This window comes from Haemaphysalis longicornis, unplaced genomic scaffold (assembly GCF_048455015.1).
Source record: "Haemaphysalis longicornis isolate Haplotype H1 unplaced genomic scaffold, Haemaphysalis longicornis Haplotype H1 scaffold_8, whole genome shotgun sequence".
NCBI classification, from domain to species: domain Eukaryota; kingdom Metazoa; phylum Arthropoda; class Arachnida; order Ixodida; family Ixodidae; genus Haemaphysalis; species Haemaphysalis longicornis.
The window spans coordinates 165,647,313-165,669,373 of NW_027526445.1; the positions used below are offsets into that span (position 1 = coordinate 165,647,313).

Here is a 22,061-nt window from a genome sequence, read left to right on the forward strand (position 1 = left end):
ATCTCTTCATCGATTTTTTTTTATATATACATCTGGTGTAGCAAGCTAGGCGCCTTGGCCAGGCTAACCTCACCAGTATCATTAAAGACTATTCTCTCTCTCTCATCTGCTGAGCTTGCCTCGTCACACCCTCTTCCGAAGAGGCCGAGGAAGTGGCCACAGCGATAGCTCTTACTCAACCCGGCACCAAGACCATTATCACGGACTCCCAGCGTCCCGCATTCTCCAAAAGATAGACTCTCCAAATCCCAAAACCGAGCTCGTTTGGGTCCCAGCGCACTCCGAAGTCGAGGGCAATGAGTTTGCCCATCAACATGCCCGCGAAGGTATACCCTCCGGGCCGAGGAGACTGCACAACAACCCGTCACTAGCCGCCGCGAAATAGTCAGACACTACAGGGAGGGTAGGGCACGTTTCCCCCCACTTCACCACTCCCTCACTCGACAAGAACAATGCACCTATCGACAAATTCAAACCGGGTCCTTTCCACACCCTCTACTTCAAAACAAAATCTACTCCGCGCGAAACGACAAGGAATGCCCTTTCTGCAAACGACTCGGCAAACTCCGCCACATAATTGGAGAGTGCGACTTTTCCCACACCGCTCCCCCTCCTCTCCCCACGACCAGCACCGCCTTACTTGAGCGATGGGAGACTTGGCTGCTCGGCCCCGCCCTGGAGGACCAGACCCTACTGATCTCCAGGGGCCTGGAGGCTCGAACAGCTATGGTGGCTAGAACAGCATGTGAAACCCGTGAAGAGGGCCCCACTTCACCTGGCGCGTAAAGGCGGCAGCATTTTTGGCTCAATTAATGAATGAAACTTTATTAATGATACGGGGGGCTTGTTAGCTTAGTTGGGGGAGAGGGGAAAGGGAGTGGGGAGGCCGTCAGAGTCATCCTGTCAGGTCTGCCGCTCGCACGAACTCCCACAAGGAAAGGATCGTGATCGCGGCGTCCAAGTGAGGGGGCGGGGTTGTCCACTCTTCCAATGATGTAACGCCGGCGCCCTTGTGCCTGTTCCTCAACGGTGAAAGGCCGGGGCAGTCCCACAGTAGGTGCCTTAACGTTGGAGAGGCACCGTTATTGCATGTGCAGCACGTCGCAGTGGCTGCCTGGTCGCTCTCCTCGTTCTGATCGGTGATGTCCGCCTGTGGGTCACCGCCACGAGCTCTTTTGGATGCAGCGTGTGCTCGCCACTTTGCCAGAACATCTTCCGTAAGGGCAGCACCTGTCCTAGCCTTGTAGATTAGCACTTCCGCGCCGCGCGGAAGCCCTTTGGGAAGTGGGTGGGGATTGTGCGGCACCTAGCTTCGCCCTCAGTTCTTGTTTGGCTTGCACCTTTATCCGCTCGTGTTCCTCGTCCGGGTCAAAGAGCAGCGGAGCCTGAAGGACTACGTCAAGGGGGGGCGAGCAGAAACGTACCAGCTCGCTCGCCGCGTCATGGGCGGCGCCGTTTCCGATGCTGCCCGCATGCCCCGAGACCCAGACCACACGCACCGTCACGCCGTAGAACTCGTGAAGGGTTGCGCAAGCGACTTTCACGTTGTGCGCCAAAGTGCCGGCTCTAGGTGTCTTCGTCAGATTTTTGAGGGCGTCCAATGAGTCGGTAAAAATGGTGAAGGTTTGTCCCCGCACAGACAGTGGGCTGGTCCTTGCTCATTCAGTCAACTTCTCTAGTGCATAAAGGATGGCCTGCAGTTCAAGTGACCTCACAGGTTGCTCTTGGCAGTATTGAAACGCCCGCGCATCCCGCTGCTGTCCTCGGACGGCAGCTACCGCTCCCCGGAACGTATCTGGATCCCAGGCGGCGTCCGTGAAGATGGCGTTGTCCTGGAAGTCAGCCCTCTCAGCAAGGGCGGTTCGTTGGGCCGTGTGATCCCCTTTCGTGCGTCGGCGCGTGACTGGCTTCGTGACACGAACCTGAACGTCGTCCCAGGGAGCGATCGCGCGGAGAACTTTTATCTGTTCACCCAGCTGTTCCCCGTCCAGCTCTAGAGCGACTGGCCCGCGCGCATGTAGAGACGGCGGCGATCATGTCTTGCCTTGCGTTCTGCGATGATGTCTCTGAGCGGCGGGATGCGAGAGTAGCGGTGCAGCTCCTCGACCCGGGCATGGCGGGGCAGGCCCGTTATTACCCGAAGACATTCCCGGTGTAGTCTTTCCAGCTTGTCGTATTGCGATTTTGTCAAGTCAAAACACACAGCTCCGTAGCAAGCTTTTGACGTTAGTACTGCCATTGTGAGGGTACGAGCTGTGCGTGTGCTGGCTCCTCCGGATTTGTGGGCTATGCGTCTTAGAAGATGCAGAAGCTGTTTCCACTTAGGCTCTAGCTGCCGTAGCCACGTTGCCGCACCTCCGCTTTCATGTATCGGGATGCCAAGAATCGTGATGTGCCGGTCTGGCCCAATAAAGTCTATTATCTATCCCTCTCTCTCTTTTCGGCGGCTGATAAACGGAGCTCACGATGCTGACCTGCTGTATTCGGCTTCTCCAGCGCATGCGCATCACGTAGCATACTTGCCGCCGCTGTGCGATAGGCTTCCTCCACTTTCTTTGTTGTTGTCAACACTTTTGACGGCTGTACAGACTCCGCTCAATGCACGGCTGTTTGCTGGCTCACGATGTCAAGTGGCGCCGCGCTCCAGCGAGCGTCACCAAATAGCCAGCTCGTCTGGCATATCCTACAGATAATTGTCCCTGCTGGCACGCCGCCACCGCCTTCAACCGCAGACGCGCAGACGATAACAGCGTCTGGCGTGCTCGTCGCATGCATGCACGATAAACAAGGGCGATCCCGCGGTTGATGACGTCACCGTCAACGCTAACGCCCTCATTGCGGAAACGTCGCCCAAGGCCGACGGTTGCACATGCCTCGATCGAGTGACTCTCACGTGGACGTAGCGAGCACAGGCCCGAAAGCTTGTTTGTTTGGGAATGTCTCGGATGGGATGGTAAGCTTCACGGGCGTGCGGCGCTGGAGGCTGCTGGACAAATAGAGAGAGAGAGAGAGAGAAATACTTACTAATTGGGGAGGTTAGTTAAAACAAAAGGAAGCAGGCTACTCCAAACTTTGGAATAAGGGAAGGGTACAATGACTAGAATGAACAGTCTAATAAAAATTACATTCGAAAGGTTCACTAACTGGACATGTGTGCGCTAGGTAAACGGTATGTCATGTGCAGCATGTGCATTAGCATAAATCAACAGTGTGCCTTTAGAATGTATGCACCTATATACAGCATGTATATGCACGCTTTCTTATGACATCGGAATCTAATGTAACAATCCTAGAACGCGGATCCAATCCCGGCCGCGGTGGCGGCTTTTCTGATGGCGGCGGAAAGCGAAAACACCTGTGTCGAGATTTCGACGCATGTTGAAGAGAGACCCTTAGGTAGTCAAAATTAGTCCGGAACCCGACACTACGGCGCGCCTCATAGCTTCGGAGCTTTAAACGCCCACAATTTGAAAAAAGAAAGAGAGATTTAGTAATCGCATTTATAGGTGCATATAGAGTGTGCACGGCTTACGTATGGAAGCTGCAACAACAAAAAAAGAGAGAAATATTTACATATTATAAAAGACATTTCGACTTCATACGGAAGCCTTGTTCTCGACAGCGAACAATGCTTCCGCATGGAAGCCAATACGTCTCTTTTTAATCAATCTTAATTTGGTCAAAGATCCACCCTTTTCAACTATGAGTGTTCTACCAGATCAGACGAGATTCCGTCATACCTTAAGGGCCGTTCACGCTTGCGACGAAAGCGATCGAAAGCGACGGGAATCCCGTCGCTTTGTATCGCGCCGATTGTTTTTGTCGAATGGTCGGGACCAATTTTTGTCGCCGCGCGACAAAGCGACAGAATTCCCGTCGCTTCCGCTCACTTTCGTCGCAAGTGTGAACGGGCCTTTAGATTTCATGCCAGAAGTCATTTCGTCCAGTGGAACTTAGAAGACGTGGCTGCTCCGCTGTACCCATGCAGTTGTCTCCTTGGGAAGAGAATTTGATTCACTGTGGTATGTGGGGCCGCTGTCGTCCGCACAGGCGACGCTATGTAGTGTTGCGCATATTCTACCACCAACATGACAAGCACACGGGCTGTCGCACGACGCCCATCTTGAATTTTCTGAAAAGCTCTATCAGACCACATTAGTAAATCATTAAAACACGCCTGGACTAGTCAAGTCCCTGTAACGCTACCAAGAAGCCGAGCAGTCCTTTGGACACAGGCTCCAAAATAAAGTTCTCTCTCTCTCTCTCTCTCTCTCTCTCTCTCTCTCTCTCTCTCTCTCTCTCTCTCTTTCTCTCTCTATCTATCTATCTATCTATCTATCTATCTATCTATCTATCTATCTATCTATCTATCTATCTATCTATCTATCTATCTAATCTTACCTTATCTTTTCTTGTATATCTCTATCTCTCTCTTTCTCTCCAGGCCGGAGTTTTCTCTGAGCTTGTTCGGATGTGACAGAGTTGAGATGCGTCAGCTACTCTTGGACCCTTTGTGACTCGAAGGTGACGTCAGTAGTTACTCGGCGGGGACCTGAAATGGACAACACGTGCTCGCCCGAAGATGATCCGGCGATTACGGAAAACCTTCTACCTGGGAGAAAATGACAGCGCGTACCGTGCCATCCGATCAGCGACTTCGTTGCCCTTGGCGCCAACATGTGGCGGAAGCAGCCAGTGAGATCGCGCGTCGAACCGCTCGCCCCTGAAGGCTTGCACAAGCCGCAATGAGCGTTGAGAATTTGAGCGGGGGAGCTGTTCTAGGGCTGGGACTGACGGCAGTCTCTGCTGGTATCGCGTCACGCTCTCTCTAGATACTCAGTATAGAAAAACTTCATAACAAATGATAAATAACTGAGGCAGTGGCGTAGCCAGAGCTCTATTTGGGTATTTTATGCACCGCAGGGAAAAAAATATAAAAAATGGCTCCAATCCACACTATGAAGGTGGTTGGTAAGCAAAGCTGTAAACGGCACCCACAACTGCCCATGCGACGTGACTTGAATTCACACTTGTGGCTCTAGCAGCATATGTGGCGACTTCGGTGGCTCTTTTGACCAGGGCTTCTTGTGTAGCGCGGTCGGAGCTATCCAACGCCTCCCTGCACTGCTCGCTGCTGGTGATTAGAGGGAAGGGGTCTTGGATGCACTCCCATACGGAATGGCTTAGTGAGGCGTGCTCCCCACACAGGGGGCACGCTGACGAAGGGAATTCTGTCGGATGGATGTGGTAGAGGCGAGATTTGCTTGGGGAAGGCGTCCGTTTGCAAGAACCGCCAAATACGCGCCTGGCTTATCGTAAGGGATGGATTCTCATTAAATGTGATTAGTCGGTCTCTGGCGGAGCGCGCCCCGTGGTGGGGAACGATACTCACGCCGGCTCGGTGTGTGAGTTCGCGAGCCAGAGCGTATGCGGTTTCATTCCCCTCCATGCCAGTGTGGGCTGGGGCCGGTGGCAACCGCGCTTCTCTAACCACTTGCTGGAATAAAGTTTTCTCCTCCTCCTCCTCCTCTAGCACCATGTGTCGGATCCTGCTTACTGCGCTCTCGAGAGATACGGTACTGTTCTTTTCGTCGAGCTTTGTATCCCCGCTCTTCTTCTGCAGTTTTCACTTTGTGCGGTCTCCCCATGGCAGCCTGCGATGAACTGAAGGCTTCGCTTGAGGGGCTCCGCTTTTACCTGGGATTCGCGGGGGCGGCGTCCCGAACGCAGCAGCGTCGGCCACGGGCGAACTAGAGCGGCGGACGTCTCCGCTGTAGCCCGGCCGTGCGTCGGCAGAAAGAAAACGGAGATGAGCGCCTTTCGAAGGGTGAGGAGGAGGGCGGCACGCGTGGCTACTGCGTCATCTCTTTCACTGCCTCTCCGTCACTCTTGTTTCATGTGTCTCCTCTAAAGCGCCCTCCCCCTTCCCAACCGCTGAATCAAAACCACCGTCTGTCTCCCCCGTCCCCACGGGGGGCGTAGCTTTGTTGCTAAGACGGCGGGCTCTCGCTCCGCTTCTCTTCGCGCCCAGGTTCGATCCCTGGCGATGCCAGTAGTTTTATAGCCTGGTTTGGAATTTTTTGTGGCGCACGGCACAGCGAAATCGTTCGCTAGTACATGTAGAAAACTTTGCTTTAAAAAGGAAGAGGGATTGCGTCGAACGCCTAAGCGATATGTCATTTTTCTGCATGTATAAATCCCGGGGGGTGTTCTGATACCAAAAAAGCCCCATGGCTATGCCGGTAGTCCTAAGGTCTCCAATTTGAATACATGATGGCTTATGCAGCCCCCAGGAAAGACATCTTCCCAGATTTGCGTGTAGAGGTGAAGCTGAGTTTAAATGGATCGTTGTAAGCTTGGTTTTTTTGTAGGCTGGCTTTTCATTGTTGTCTGTTGCACAGTGAAGCATGATCATCTAAGGAGAGAGTGTGATTACAAAAAAAAAAAAACGGCTCTAACTCTTGCGTTATCGAAGGTATAACGAAAGAAATTATGTGGCAATTAGCCGCCAAAACGATTCGAGCATTACGATGAGTTTCATCTACTTGCTCTCATTTGATAGTTCAAAGTGTCACAGTGATGTTGTAAACGTTACGCATTTACTGTCTGCTGTTTATCCATGACCATCTACGGAGGGAGTATGATTACACAAAACGGCTGTAACTGTTGTTTTACCGGAACTGTCCGGAAACAAATCATATGAGAATTAGTCGCTAAGATGACTCCTAACATTACGCACCGCGGCTTCTCTTCGTCGTTCTTCTTCACAGAGAGGAAAGCCACTGCATTTTTTTCTCGTAGGGTTCCCCCGCTTAAACCGTGTGCTGCTTTGAATGTGTCGGAATTACGGCTTGCTGCGGCGCGTAGGACACTTCCGCAAAGCAGCCGCAATGACAACACATTCGCTTTCCGTCCAGGAAACCACGGCTTCTATCCAGCAGCCCAGGAAAGCCGCGCTCCCGGAATGACGTCCCCCCCCCCCCCCCCCCCTTCCCAACTGCTCATTAACTAGGCCACCTGTGATTGTCTGCAGATTATTCGGGTCGACTTTAAAAATAAAATTTTCATATTTTGGGGGTTTAACGCGCCGAAGCTATATCTGGGGTTTGGGACGCGCGCAAAAATGGAGGGATCTGGACTACTTCAGACCACATTTAGCCTGCGCCGAAATCTCGACACATCGGCGTATTTGCTTTTCATCTCCATGAAAGCAGCCACCGCGGCGGGGATAGAACCTGCGCCCTTCGGTACAACAGTACAACGCCTTAGCCACTGTAACTCGCTGTCAGAAGTTACTTCCCATACATATAAAGCTTGTGGAAATGCATTGCTTTAGTTATTCAAGCCAAAATACGTTACACGAAGTGTGCCCCTTTCGTGGAGCCTTTCGGTTGGGGAGAGTGTCCTTTTCTTGGAATGCATTGTCCTTCATCTTGAGAAGTAGCAACTGCGGAAGCTGCGCTGCATTGCTTTGCCAGGAGTTGATAGTTTCCATGGCTCTGATTGATTGCAAGGGTTAGGGCTTGGGCGAGTTGGTTCATGATTATAAAAGGGAAAACAGCGCAAACTCAGACAAGACACAAGAAGAAGGAGGTGACAAACACGAGCGCTGGTCCACTAGGAAACAATTAAAAGATCCCATTGTACTAGAAATAAAGCTTGCAAGGGTTAGGGCTTGGGCGAGTTGGTTCATGATTATAAAAGGGAAAACAGCGCAAACTCAGACAAGACACAAGAAGAAGGAGGTGACAAACACGAGCGCTGGTCCACTAGGAAACAATTAAAAGAGCCCATTGTACTAGAAATAAAGCTTGCAAGGGTTAGGGCTTGGGCGAGTTGGTTCATGATTATAAAAGGGAAAACAGCGCAAACTCAGACAAGACACAAGAAGGAGGAGGTGACGAGCGCTCGTGTTTGTCACCTCCTTCTTCTTGTGTCTTGTCTGAGTTTGCGCTGTTTTCCCTTTTATAATCTGATTGATTGATTGATTGATTGATTAATTGATTGATTGATTGATTGATTGATTGATTGATTGATTGATTGATTGATTGATTGATTGATTGATTGATTGATTGATTGATTGATTGATTGTAGGGTTTAACGCGCCGACGCAACGCAGGCGATGAGGCGCGCCGTAGTGGTGTGCTCCGGATTAATTTTGCACACCTGAGGATATTTAACGTGCGCCGAAATCTCGAACACACGGGCGTTTTTGCTTTTCGCCTCCATCGGAAAAGCGGCCGCCGCTGCCGGAATCGAACCCGCGACCTCGTGCTCAGCAGCACAAAAGCCTTCATCTTCAGTATTAGTTGTGCGAAAATACTTTGCAGTGCACTGAATAACTCCAGAGTATTTACTTCTGAAAGAACTGTGATGAGCCAGGACGTTGCACCTGTCTAATGGCAAAAGCCATTCGTATGGGCAGTTGGCTACTGTGAGCACCGATATTCCTGTATTTGTCGCTTTACAGGAGAAGGGGGCGTGATCTCCGACGGCCGAGTGCTCGCCGAGCTTTCCTGTTCGACGAAGAGACCGCACGTGCCCGTTAGGCACGTGCGAGCAGCTAGTAGAGGAGGAAATCTCCCATCTTGCATCGTTGCTATGCGCGCACACGAGCTGGCCTAGGTGGCCTTGAAAATGAAAACCTTCGACAACGTCGGGATCACATATGACGCTAAAATGGCTGCCGCATGGAGGAAAGGATACTCGGAAGAGACGCCGACGTCACATTTGGTTGAGCTGCTCCCGCAGTGTTAGGATGGCCACAGGGCCCACTACCCTTTCCGATTCTCCTCTTCTGCGCCTCGCCTTCTCCGCCGCTACTTCCGTTCAAAGACCAAATCATGAGGCACGCCAGAGCACGCGAACGCTGAATAAACCTGCTGACGCCGCAAAATCATTTGGAAAGCGGCCGTACTCGCCTTCTTGGCCGCTTATATCGTTCACACTCGTAGATATGTCTAATCGCCGTAAAAATTGTCCGTGGTATTTCGCCAGATTTAGCCGCCTCAGGTGTAAACAAAATTAAGCAACACTGTCAATGTACCTCCTCCTTAAAATGACGTCACATCCGCCTCATTTTTTGTAATCCGCTTGGGGATATTATAAGGGAATCTCATCAGTATTCTTTCCTCCATGAGCTGCAGCCGACAGACGATGCCACAACAGAATGTAGCGCGCCTTGCCCCTTGAAATATGCACGGTAATTGGCTTCCGCGGCAGCAGCGGATACTTAACGCCACCAGGCAGGAGTAGCACGGATGCATCTTGCTGTTGAGACACCCGCACAAAGCTCCGCCCGCTTGGAAAGCGTTGTCGTAGCGCTGCGTAGTCGTTTCCAAAACAGCGTAGAAATGAACGTCAGGCTGGCCGTATATAGCCTTGGTTATGCACACGATTCGGCGTTATAACTGCACTCGTAGTTTGGATTTGCATTACTCGTAACTGTTTCAGTAAGAACATACTCATAACGTTCGCAGTCTTCATTGATATAGACCTATTGAGCTATCTTCGATAACAATTATGACGATTTCTCGCGCTGTTTTTTTTTTGTGTGTGATAAAGGTTGCATCGAGTTTCGCCATTGCATCTCTCTCAGGTTGTCGCTTGAGCTCCAGCTAATTTTTGCTGACCTTTCTGGCCAAGTCAAAGTGACGTTCTGGCCAAAAGCGCTCTGCATTCCACCCCCCCCCCCCCCCCCCCCCCCCCCACACACACACACCCTGTTAACCCTTTACCGTTATCGAGCAGTGGCGGTTTGCTTGCGACTGCTTAATAACAGCTAAAGCCTTTTGGAAGAACCCGCGGAGCGTGATTTACAATTCAGTCTTGAATCGTAATGCGGGACATTTCGTTTCCGCTCACCCATTGTGCTTTTCAAAATGTATTTGGCAAGTGAACAGTAGTTAGTAACCTCTTGTAGTCTACGTTTCGTTTTTAACCATGGACTTAGTGCAGTCTTTAGTGCCGCGTTATTTTCCAAAGATCTTCTTAAGTCTCTCCGGCGTTTTGGGTCCGCTTGTTTTGAAACTATACGGCTTTCATTCTTTGGGGAAACCATGTGCACCGCCTCGACATTCCTGTTTGTGCATGTGCATGCACGCCGGTCGACTTGAATGACCTGCGAAAAAATCATCAGGAAACAAAACGAACAAGTCAGTGATGGGAATGGAATACGTTTTGTGGCAGATTGGTGCGAAAACTCGGCTATCCAGTTCACGCATTGGCTGCTGTGCGTCCAGACGATGCCAACCGCCGTGCGAAAAGATGCACTCGTCTTATCTCGGTATCGGCCCCCGAAGTGCCTGCTGCCTCCGCAAAGCTGCCGCCAATTGTACAGTGCAAAGGACAGCGATACGTGAGCTCTGGAGACGACGATAAGACGTGCGGTCACCCGGCGTCGTAAACGTCCCTGCCGTGGCGCGAACGTCTCTCGCGAGGGGGCCCTCCTCGCACGACAGCTTTTGATCACGCCAGAGGCCAACACGTGAGGGCAGGGCGTCCCACGGAAACGGCCGTTGCGCTTATCCGCTATTCCCCGCACGCCCTCGCCTCCGGTCAACGCCGCATACACGATAAAGCCCGTGGTCTACGTCACGGTCGGGAGCGACCGCTTTGTTTTGCTGCCTGAAGCGGCCGATGTACAGTGACGCGAGCAACGTAGCGAGCACGAGCAAAATCGCAGTAGCCTACGCCCGTGCAAATAAATAATAATAAAAAAATAATAAAAAAAATCCACTCAATCGAACGACCCCCCTCACCTCCCTTTTTCTTTGGCATTAAAAGAGGAAGCCTAAAAAGCCATCCCGAAACTAAAAGTAAAAACAAAAGAGAGGAGGATGGGTTCAGCAATCGGGCAGTGGGGTAGTTTTCAAAAGTTGTGAGTAAAAGCTCCCGCCGGCGGGATGCGAAGCCGCGTCCTTTGCTGGCTAGTGTAAAAGTACAAATAATCCCTTCGCTTTTGGTTTTCTGTCCGTAATGAATGTTGAACCGCGTCGCTTATGCTGTCGTTAGGTCTCATTGCTCTTTCGTAATTCCTTTTCCTTCTGATAATTTTCTTTTCCCGCTTTGAGTCGCCTGCTAGCAACAGTCAGTGTTTGATTGGAAGAAAAATAGAGGGCGAGAGCGCGTCCCTGAGGCCTACCTTATCAGGCCCGCGTTGCCTCAGGGGCCGCTTACAGGCCCGCTGACGTGACGCCCCGTGTTTGTGCCTTTTAGTTTTGTTTCTCTCTTCCTCCTCCCGTTGCCCCATCCCAAGAGCCGCTCTAGACGCTGGCGCGGCGCAGCCAAGGCCGCTGTCTGGTGCTTGGCGCTGACCTCCTAGTTGAGAATTGAGCCAACTGTTTGCCGGTCGGGTGATACTCGCGCGCTCGCGCCGTCACGATACTGCTGGAATTGCGCGCGGATTCTTCGGCAGCTGTCCGGTCGTCCTGCGGGGGACGCGACGCCTTGAACGATGCCGTGAGTATCCGCTGGTTTCTGTCGTTGGGTTGCCTTAAGTAAGTCCAGAAAAAGAAATTTGGTAGACACGCGGGGTTTTTGCTAGGCCGCGGGAAAGAAGTCATTAACGTGTTCCGTGCTGCGGAATGTCAGCTGGTGGTCAGCCAAGATTAGGGGCGGTGAACGCACCTTTTCCCCGCGTTTAGCTCTATATATATATATATAGCTCGGCGCGTGTTAAGAGCACTAAATTTGCAGCACGCGTGTACTCTACCGCGGCCTTTCTGACAGCTAGATAGACAGAATTACTGACGGCTAGTAGCGCACGTTAAATATAAGCGTGCGTAAAAAAAGTACTCTTAATTAATGAGGAGATAACGTTCACACGCATTTCGGGGAAAATCTGATTTGAAAATATTCTATAAAATACGGATTTAAAATTTAAAAAAAGCTATTACCCTGGTGATCTATCTGACGTATCTATCTTAACTATCTCGCGTAATACTATTCCCAGGGTAAAGTAGCTGTTCAATTCAAGACGTAAAGAATACTCTGAACTACCTCACGTAAAACTATGCGCAGGGTAAAGCAGCTCTTCGGTTCAGGCACGTGATAGCTGTTTTATCAGCGTCAGCGGTTTTATACACGTCAGCGGTTTTATCTTTCTCCGAACTGAGATATAGCAAAGTAATGATATAGATGCCATCTGCAGTTTTAATTGAGTGCTTGGGCAAGCTTTAAAGCGGACCTCGTTTGCCAACGCTCCCTTTTTTTGTCGTTCACACCAGGGCTGACGATCACCGGGGCTGCCCTCCTCCGCCCGCTCGGCACGCGGAGGTCTCCTACAAGAAGGTGGACCTCTTCAACGTCCAGGGTCTCCTTCTGCAGCAGAACGAGTTCGACCGCGAGAAGATTCGCAAGGTCCTCTGGTTCAAGCCTCTGCCCGGAGACATCTTCGTCGGCTCCTACCCTCGTTCCTGCTCAACCCTCGCGCAGTACATCATCTGGTCGCTCTTCCACCAGGGCTCGCCGTTGCCAGACTTCCACACGCTCCTCACGAAGGAGTTCCCCTGCATCGAGGTCGTCGACGCCGACACCGTCTGCGTCAAAGAGGGTGCGCCCCGGCTGGTCAAGCACCACTTGCCGTACGCCTTCAGCCCCGCCGGTCCAGATTCCAGGCACGTTGTCGTGCTGAGGAACCCGTTCGACGTGTGCGCCTCCAACTACGTCCACCTGGGCAAGAGCTACGAAGGCACCTTCGACGACTTCTTCGAGTGCTTCACGCGAGGCGAGGTGGCCTTCGGCGACTACTTCGACCACGTCCTGTCCTGGTACGACCGGAAGGACGACCCGCAGGTCCTGCTGCTCTGCTACGAGACCATGAGGAGGGACCCGCTGGGAACGGTGAAGCTGGTCGCTGACTTCTTGAGCGTTCGCGCCAGCGCGGATGCCCTCGCTCAAGTCGCGAGGGACACGGGGTTGGAGGCTACGGTGGCCGGGAGGATCCACCTGGAAGAAGAGGTCGCCAAGGGCATGGTCGGCTGCTACAAGGAGTTTTTCTCGAAGCAGCAGCACCGCTGTCTGTCGGACATGACGAAGGAAAAGCTTGCAGACACTGAGCTGCTGGGTGTGTGGGAGGATTTCCTTTAGCGCACGAACAACAAGTCGAGTTGACGGACACCAGCGAGGAGCAGTCACGTTAAGTACCGTGACAAGACTGTGTACATTTGAGATGACACTGTGATAAGACTGTATGTGCTTACGCCGTATATCTTTCGTACCCACAGCTACCGTTGTAGTAATGCTTTCCAACAGCGGAGGGACGTGACTGTGTGGACCTAGCTGAAAGGTGGAGTTCTCCCTTTTCCACCCACACGTAGACTCAAAGAAATAATGTCGGGACGGGGGATTTCGGACTCCTGAGATGTATACAACTGGGGTGCAGCGGATATTACGTCAAGAAACTTGTTCGGACGACACCGATTGCCTGGTAATGTTCGCCATAGTAAAAGCAGTTTGAATACGGGTGGATATTAGCCGGGGTCTTCATACCTATCGGGCCTTTTCGTCATAGTGAAGTAGAGGTGCCATACTAAGGTGTTGCCATGAGGCCGTAAAAATGAAATTGAGAAGTCCTTGCCATCCCGTAACAATATCATCGTTAGAATTCCCAGGCAATAATGAGAACAACCTGGAGCCGCTAACGCAAGCACGTCGTTGCTGTTCGAACGGTGATGATTGATCGAAAGCCAGTGTAAATATCTAACCAAATTGATTCTGGCTCATCTGCGAGCGGGAAATAAACCCATACTTCGCTGATTGAATATTGATGTTCTGTGTACGAGTTGCGTGCGTATTGCCGTACGCTCAATTTTCCGTCATAATTATGGGCAGAGGGAAGCGTTGTAACGGCTTCACGACTTAATGCTCCGCGAGGTTTCTGGCAGTTTCGCTCCAGAGGGTTGGGTAACAAACGCGCTTAACGCACGCGCGCACGCACGCTCGTTAAAACACTTTATTAAAGGGGCTCATGCACAGATGCCCTTCCCGTACCACCACGGTCAACGGGTAAGCACTGACGTACAGCCGGTAAAACGCTTGTCTATAACAGCGATTTCAACTTCAACCAGCTACATCCGAAAACTGCCGAAACATACTCGTTCCAAACATGTCGGAGGCAAAAGCGAAGGGTTAATACTTCATACTTCCGCAGCAGTTTTATTCAAATCCCGCTCCGGCGGGGCACGATAGGGCTGAGAGTACGAACGCTGTGTTATAGACAAGCCTTTTACCGGCTGCACGAGTAGTTATGCGTGGCCCACCTGCCCGATGAAGGCGAAAAAATAAAAGCCTGTGCGCATGACGATTGACACCGGCCGCGCACACCTAGGCAACGGCGGACCACTACTGGGAGACGTTATTCTTCACTAACGGCGCTGTTCTGGACGTCGTGTAGCGCTTGCGAGGAGCATAATCTTTCACACAACTGGAGTTGTGGCTGCCCTAACTTCGTTTTCTAGGGAACCGGCATGCATCATGTTTTAAGATAAAAAGATGTGACGGCTAACTTCAAGGCCGTCGAATGCATAAAACCCCAAAAGGAGCCGTCTCGTTCGTCAAGCAAGCAAGAAAGCCGGCGCTCATTGCATGTTGCTCGTAGACTTCATTCAATGTTGAGCTACTTCCTGCCTGGGCAAGGGGTAAGTGGCGTGTGTTAACCGCTTGCTTCGCGGCAAATGACGTCGAAAGACGATAGCTTCTCTGCCTCCTCGGCAATGTAACGCCTCCTCCACTGTCATTTTGGCACCCCTCATACCATACTCCTCCACTCTCCTTCCTTCCTCACGTTTACCTCTCTTCTCCCCACCTCTGTTTACTATCCGTGCCTGAATCCTACCTTCACCATCTTATTTCCCCCTTATTTCTATCTTTCCTTCTTGCTTTAATTTTTCTTTTCTTGGTTTTTTTTCTTTCTTTTCTGACTCTTTCCATTTTTCACCTGACGTAGCATGTCAGTCTCTTTGCTGGACAAACCTCGTCAGTATCATTAAACCATTTTCTCTCTCTCTCTCTCTCTCTCTCTCTCTCTCTCTCTCTCTCTCTCTCTCTCTCTCTCTCTCTCTCTCTCTCTCTCTCTCTCTCTCTCTTCTCTCTTATTTTCCCCTTCTTCGAGATATTTTCTATACTCCTGCCCTCACCATATTCCTATTTCCCAATCACTCCTAACCTTCCGCCTCCTTTTCCTCTACCCTCTAACATTTACCATTCCTCCTCCTCAAATATCCCGTATCCTTTCCTTTTGCTCCTACACCTTTTCTCCCCGTCACGTTTCCCCTCGGTCATTCCCTCTCTCTCAGTGCCGCACTACTCGCTCCCTCTCCATCCTATCCCTGTCACCCTCCTCTATTTCACTTCGCCTACCCTATATCCCTCCTGATCCCCTCTCCCGCCTTTTTTCCTCCTTTCCCCTCTCCCCTCTTTCTATCCTTCCCGTTCTCCACCCTCCTCACCTTGTATTTCCACTTACCCATCACACTCATACACCTCGCCATTCGCCTTCCCGACACCATCCCTCCCGCTACTCTTTTTTACCTTCCTATTTCCCATACCCCTCTGACCTTGCCTCCAATCAGGCAGGCTACACCAGTTTTACCATGGCAAGCTTGTGCGTTCTGCGACTGCACTCGCATACAAGTTAAGCCCGGCAATACCTCATGCAGGGTATCACTCCGCCGAATAAACGAACCCGGATATCAACGCACGCGCGCGTTTTGAGAGGAGACTGCGCTTAATGCGTGACATCGTCTACTTTATCCAAGTAGGTTGTTTGTCGTCGCTGCAGAAGTTTACAAGCAGATTAATTCCGACAAATCACCGAAGCGACTCACTTCCGGTTCAAAATACTCGCAGCAACGCACTCTTTGCGCCAGGCGTAGTAACAGCTAGCCTGGGTGGTGATGAGGCCCAGGGGCAACTTCCGTCGTCATGAGCCCGAGCACGGGTGAGCCCGGGTATACGACGGAACGTGGAGCCTGCGGTCTGGCTCTGCATCCGTACCCCGGGTCTCACGACGGCTCCTTTCCCGGTTCCTTAACCCCGCTCATCACATCCGCCACGACTCTTCCGAACCGGACCTACAGAAAACGTGTACAAGGAACCAGGCATGCAACGCAGGCAGAAACAGAAGGCACCAAAAACAGCACCATCTGCTTTCGCTTTCGTCTTCTTGCCTGGCTGATCCTACATAGCATCTCACTCAAAGACCAGCTCCTGTTGCTTGCCAGAGCTGAGGCCGCTTCCGTGGCGTTCGGCTTTATCTGAGCCGGAGTCGGGGTTACCTTTCACCTACCCCCTCCCCCATTTTAAATGTCAATCACGTGTTTTCTCCCCCTGCTTCCCCTCTATAACTTTTCCTCCTCCTCTTTCCTTTTCATCTTTTAATATCATCACCATCTCCAATTATACTTCTTTTCTCCCCTCCTCACACTTTCCCCACTCCAACCGCGCTCCTCCTCCCCGACGTCATTCAATTCCAAGAGCTCTCTCTCCTTCCCACTACACTTTTTCGCACCTTCATCTCCCCTCCGACCCTACCCTCTCAAGTTGCACTTTTTACTCTTTTTCACCCTACTCTCCCCTTTTCCCGCTCCATTCTACTCCGCCTCCACCACTTCCCTTTCCACTTCACTCATATTCCCTCATTCCTTCCGCGTCACGGACGCAAATTATTTTAGTCTCCCACTCTCCTCCTTCACCATCACCTGTTTGTATCCACGGCAGGGTGAAGGAATTTCGCAGGCATTCCCAGCCACTTCTGTTATGAGTTTGCCTTGTTCATTCTCGACCCCCCAATTTTCCGAGTTACATTCATCGAGACCTTGGTCTGCTAGTATCGGTTGCCAACGGGCTGTAACGAATTATACTTCGTTACAGTCCGTTAGCAACCGGTTAGTTAAACGGATGGTCCATCTGTAGTCCGTTATACGCATTACGTGATGTGCCCAACACCACTTCTTCCGCGTAATTTCAACCACAAAGTATTCTTCATTAATAATGTTCCTCCGACTCCAACAACACCTCATCGGCGGTACGAGTGACTTCGACTGTGAAATGTGTCACATACTACAGAATATGAACATGTAGTGTGCAACTGTCCCTGCTACGAGCACCACTGTGAAAAGTTAGCCACGTAGTTGTTCCGGTTAGATAATCGGGCATTGGCTGAGGATGTCCAGCTGGGACCATGGCCAGACCCGCTTTGTTCAAACAAGGCGTTCAAGGCAGTTCTGAAATTCTTGAAGCACAGTGGTATGGCAGCTAGATTGTAGCCCGAGCTCATTGTGGTGAGCCATTGAACATGTATTGCACATGGTATAGGCGTCTTTTGTATATACGTATACTCTCATCACAACCTCACGATCGGCAAAAGTGTCACCACCCTCTATCTACGCTCTTTTCTCCCTTTCTCCTCCCTCACAAACACACAGTAGTAGGCCAGAGCCTATACGATCAGGCGGACCTCTCTGTGCCTTCCATTCATTAAATTGACTATATTTCTCCTTCTCTCTCTCCTTCTCTCTCTCTCTCTCTCTCTCTCTCTCTCTCTCTCTCTCTCTCTCTCTCTCTCTCTCTCTCTCTCTCTCTCGCTATGGACTCTAATCGTACACCCCCAGCGCTACTCCACCACTTCCTTCCGTGTCCTCCCCTGCCCGTCAGCCTCGCGCTATACACTCTTTCTTCCCGTCCTCTTCTCCCTCTTCCTCATCCATTGCCTCACCTTATGAATTTCGGTTCCCCTCGATGAAGGATGCGGCAATACTCGCCTCATCAACCGCATGGAAAGCACAGATGTCTATCTGGACTGATGCAAGGAAGCAGTACTCACCTCTTCACGCGATTGATCCCAAGTGATCTTCAGAATGCCACCTGGACTTAGCAAGTGCGAGGAAGCCATTCTGCACAGGCTGCGCTTGAATGTGGCCTACACGGGGCATTACCTGTAGAAAATCCAGCAGGAATCCTCACCTCTTCGTTGCACATGTGACTTCCGAGAAGACATTCATTATGTTATATGCGTGTGTCCGAAGTACACCGTGCACAGACAGAAACTCATATTATCTTTGTGCAGGCAGCTTGGTGCGGGACTTGAGCTGAGGGCTGTTTCGGGTCCTTGGTCGGGTCCCAGTTAGTCTACACGAGCAATCAAAGCTCTCTTGGAGTTTCTTCGGACCACAGAACTGAATAGAGTTTTGCGATTGAAAATTTTGGGCGCATCAAATGGCATCTTTTCGTTTTCATTTTTTTTTCTTCTTTTTCTTTCTTTTTGTTTTTCTTCTCTCATCTAGCGTAGCAAGCCAGCTCTACGGCTCTGCTAACATCGCTGGTCTTCATTAAAGTTATGCTCTCTCTCTCTCTCTCTCTCTCTCTCTCTCTCTCTCTCTCTCTCTCTCTCTCTCTCTCTCTCTCTCTCTCTCTCTCTCTCTCTCTGTGCATTCCCTTTCCTTCCCCGAACGCTTACCTGCCAATTCCCAGTGGGTCAGTGAGCAGACTAATATTTTGTGGCGGTTCTCGAGTGACATACAGGCATCCAAATTTTGGCATTAGGGTAGCCCATCAAAGACTATACTACGCAAATTTTCCATTCCTAAATGGGCAATGAAGACAAAATACAACTTTGTTCTATTCGAAAGAACTACACTGCGGTAGCTTACTTAGCCCCCTACCAACAGGGAAAGACGTTCTTAAACCGAACAACGCAATAAACAATCAACAGCTAGCTTTTAATTTCGCGCCATAGCAACGTAATATGGGCAGGAGTGACGTGTTATGGACCGGCACTAAAAGAATTTTCATCAGTGTGTTAACTGCGCGTTAGCAAGTGATACAATCAAACGGAACTGGGGCCCATTACAACCTTCAAGTCTTGTTTTTGGAGGCGGCTTATATCGGCGGACGCCAATCGCACACGCATCTGTGACGTCATAGAAAAATTGCCGGAGAGTGGCTGGGGAGTCACCACTGTTGAAAATGTTTCTTTAATATCTCAATCATTTGGTGAAGTTGGCGATAGAATTGGCATTGTTGTTATCGAAAAAAAAAACCAGCTTTATTAGTAAACCCAACTTGTATTTTGTCTTCGTGGCCCCTTTAAAACAAAGAGTAATCATCACAGTTGATTAAAATGATGAGTGTCTTTATTCAACAACAAGTATGGCTAGAGTTAGGCGAAGTGTTACAAAGCCCAAACGCTTCTCGTGCGCAAAACGATTTTCAAGGAGAAAGGCCATGCAGACAAAACAGAAGTTTTGTTCATTCGAAAGATTACCTCGTTAGTACCATACTGACACCCCCTTTAACGTAAATTTTGCTCTAATAAGCAATATAATTAGGGAAAAATGGAATGGACATGCGACCCACTAGCTCATCTCCCGCAACAGAACCTATGATGTCATATGTGGCAGCTCTGCGATTGGCTGAGGCCGGCAAAGGCAAGCGCAAATTTGGCAGGGCTTATAGGCTTGCCGAACGATCTATTTGCGCTTAAATTAAGAGCACGTTCTTTTTTTATAGAAGTAAGAATGGCGGGGTAAACAGTAGAAGTTACGAAAGTACACGTAAACATAGGACCGATACCAACTGCTGTTGGTACTGCGTGCACTATGCTTATCTTGGCTGCCCAGCACTGCGGCGCTTTGGGGTTGTTTCAGACGGCACTGGCCGAAGGGCGTAAGCGACGGTGCCTTACGTGACCACATTTGGAGAGCGAACACCATGTTTCGCGAAACGATTATTTTCTACGTGAACAAGAATAAGCCACGTACAAATACGGTCAAAAACAAAGCAAAGGTAGAAAACGGCCCGCCGTGGTATGGTGGCGCCAGCTAGGTTGGCTAACGGTAAACAAGGCTCCACAATCGGCTGTAGGGCGGTTCATGTGATGTCATTGCAGACGTCATAAGCACGCACGATTCGGCGGGATAATCAAAATTTTAACCTAAATTTATAAATTTCCCAGTGAATAAAGCGTCGTTTACTTCCGGACAAGCGCTGGGGGCACTGTAAAACACGAAATCTTTCGAATAAAACAAAACTGTATTTGGTCTGCATGACTCATTTAAGTGCCCCCCATTCTGCGGAAAAAGTCGTGGTCTGGTCAAGAAAATTCCTGCCGAAGAGCAAACAAAACATGCGCGTGATCCGATGGAATTTCAAAACGGGTCTTCACGGCAGCAGCCCATTGCGTTACCGCTGAGCTATCGCCGCACGTTGACAACGGTAGAACAGAAGTTGTCGTTGTCAGCAATGCCTGTTGACGCGATTCACGCCGTAAAAAGAAGAAACGGAAGCGAAGACAGGGACGCAAAATCGGCGTAGCAGAAAGAGGCCGGTCGGAGTAATTCACGCCAAAGACAAAATAAGAGAATCGAAAGCGAAGCATGACACGTAAATACGATGTAGCACAAGTATACCCAGGCTTTCACCTTCGAAGCACCTACCTACGCAGACTTAAGTGCCCAGAGGAATTTTTTTCCGCACAGTTCCTCTTTCTCATGTTCTCCTCGAGAACTCCAGTTAATCCCGGTCCCACCGCCTCCCTTGTGATGAAAGGGTAGCCTGATTAATAAATACTTACTTTGTCTTGCCCAGGATCTTGTGTTACCTCTCTTGCTTTGTGACAAGGAGGCTTTGGTGTAGGCTTCGTTTATTCGATCCTAATAAAAGAAATCGCTTGTAATTCCGAAATGTGCACAGCCGAGGTATAAAAATTGTTTAATGCGCAGCAAGCTTGTGCAAAAATGCTCCGATGCGCAAGGGCCACTAAAGAAGACCGAGTGTTCAAAGCACATTATTATTCTTGGAGTGCTGCCTAGTTCCATTGAGAAAAAAATGTTGTAAGCTTCATTGGTGAATGTTTGAGGACGCGTGAGCATCCCATCCCGCTTGCTCGCAAACTTCAGACTCCACCCTATGCGCGCGTCTTGCATCTGCATGCTTAGAAGCCTGCGAAACGGCGCTTCTCGCACTCCCCTCGCACACCGTGCCAACAGTACTTTGCGTTCTAATCATCTCACAGTGGCCACTGTTACGATTCTGTGCGCCGCTACCATGTTCGCGCGTCCTGCAAAGTTATGCGGAGTGCCCCTGTGAGTAAAAAAAAAAAAAAATTGGGCCCATCTCCCCGCGAGGGGGACTCGAGTAAATGCGTCGCATAGGGGGCGGGTGTATTGCGTTAACGTTTAGTGTTTGGGGAGTTGGTGGTAGTGAATGCGTTGTATCAGCAGCTTCTTGACGTAGTTTGAATGAGTCAAGGATATAAGGCGCGTTCGTAGCCTCCCATTCTGTGTCGGCTTTGTGGCGCAGTGGGTAGCGCACCCTGTACATTGCGTTCCGCCCGCAGGGTCGAGGGATCGAAACCAGGCGCCGGATAGTATTTTTTTTTATATAGTGTAGGGGGAGGGGTGCGGACAACGACTACGGACGTCAACGCGGGTGACATCGTGAGTTACTGAAATGCTCTGCATTTAAAATTAGCAGTGGCTTAGCTCGGCTATGTCAGGATATACGTAGCGTGAGCTAAGGTTCAGCTGGTTATTCTTAGATTTCCTGGTTGTCCAGGATTAGCGCCGCACAGCCTCCTGGCGATGCCGCTTTGCTAGATGTTCCTCCCTTTGGTCCTGTGTCTCCGCAGCCTGTTTACCCTTCTGTTCGTTCTTCTAACGTTCAACCGTTAATTGCCGGGCAACTACTTCGGCATCCGATGAGTTCCGCTTCTCCGCTCTTCTGCGCCGCTGAGCAGCATTTTCGCTCTCCTTCTCCGTGACTATACCACAGTGGCAAACGCCCCGCTATATGTACATCCCCACTGATGCCTCTGCGCATGCGCACAAAATTATAGGCGCCATCAAGCGGCTCCGGCGCAACGTCTGACTTGACTACTGCGCAACGGAGGCGCCAGTGCATCTTCCGCGGCTATGACGTCACTCCTCTGGAATGCGCAGACCGGCGAGGCGCGCGTGGCGGCGATGGCTGTGCGCCGTCTGACGTCACTGCTCCTCGCGCATGCGCAGCACGCCTCTCCAGGAGCCATGCGAAACTGCTCAACCTCGGTCAGTGTAGCTCAC

The 22,061-nt window shown here is 50.7% G+C and overlaps 1 protein-coding gene across 1 annotated transcript; it reads left to right on the forward strand.

The window, feature by feature from the left end:
• Positions 1 to 11,266: 11,266 nt before the first annotated feature.
• LOC144150038 (sulfotransferase 4A1-like) lies at positions 11,267 to 13,228 on the forward strand. Its single transcript, XM_077681835.1, has 2 exons — positions 11,267 to 11,460; positions 12,228 to 13,228. The coding sequence occupies exons 1-2, from the start codon at positions 11,456 to 11,458 to the stop codon at positions 13,087 to 13,089; spliced, it is 867 nt and encodes a 288-aa protein (XP_077537961.1). The 5' UTR covers positions 11,267 to 11,455; the 3' UTR covers positions 13,090 to 13,228.
• Positions 13,229 to 22,061: the final 8,833 nt, after the last annotated feature.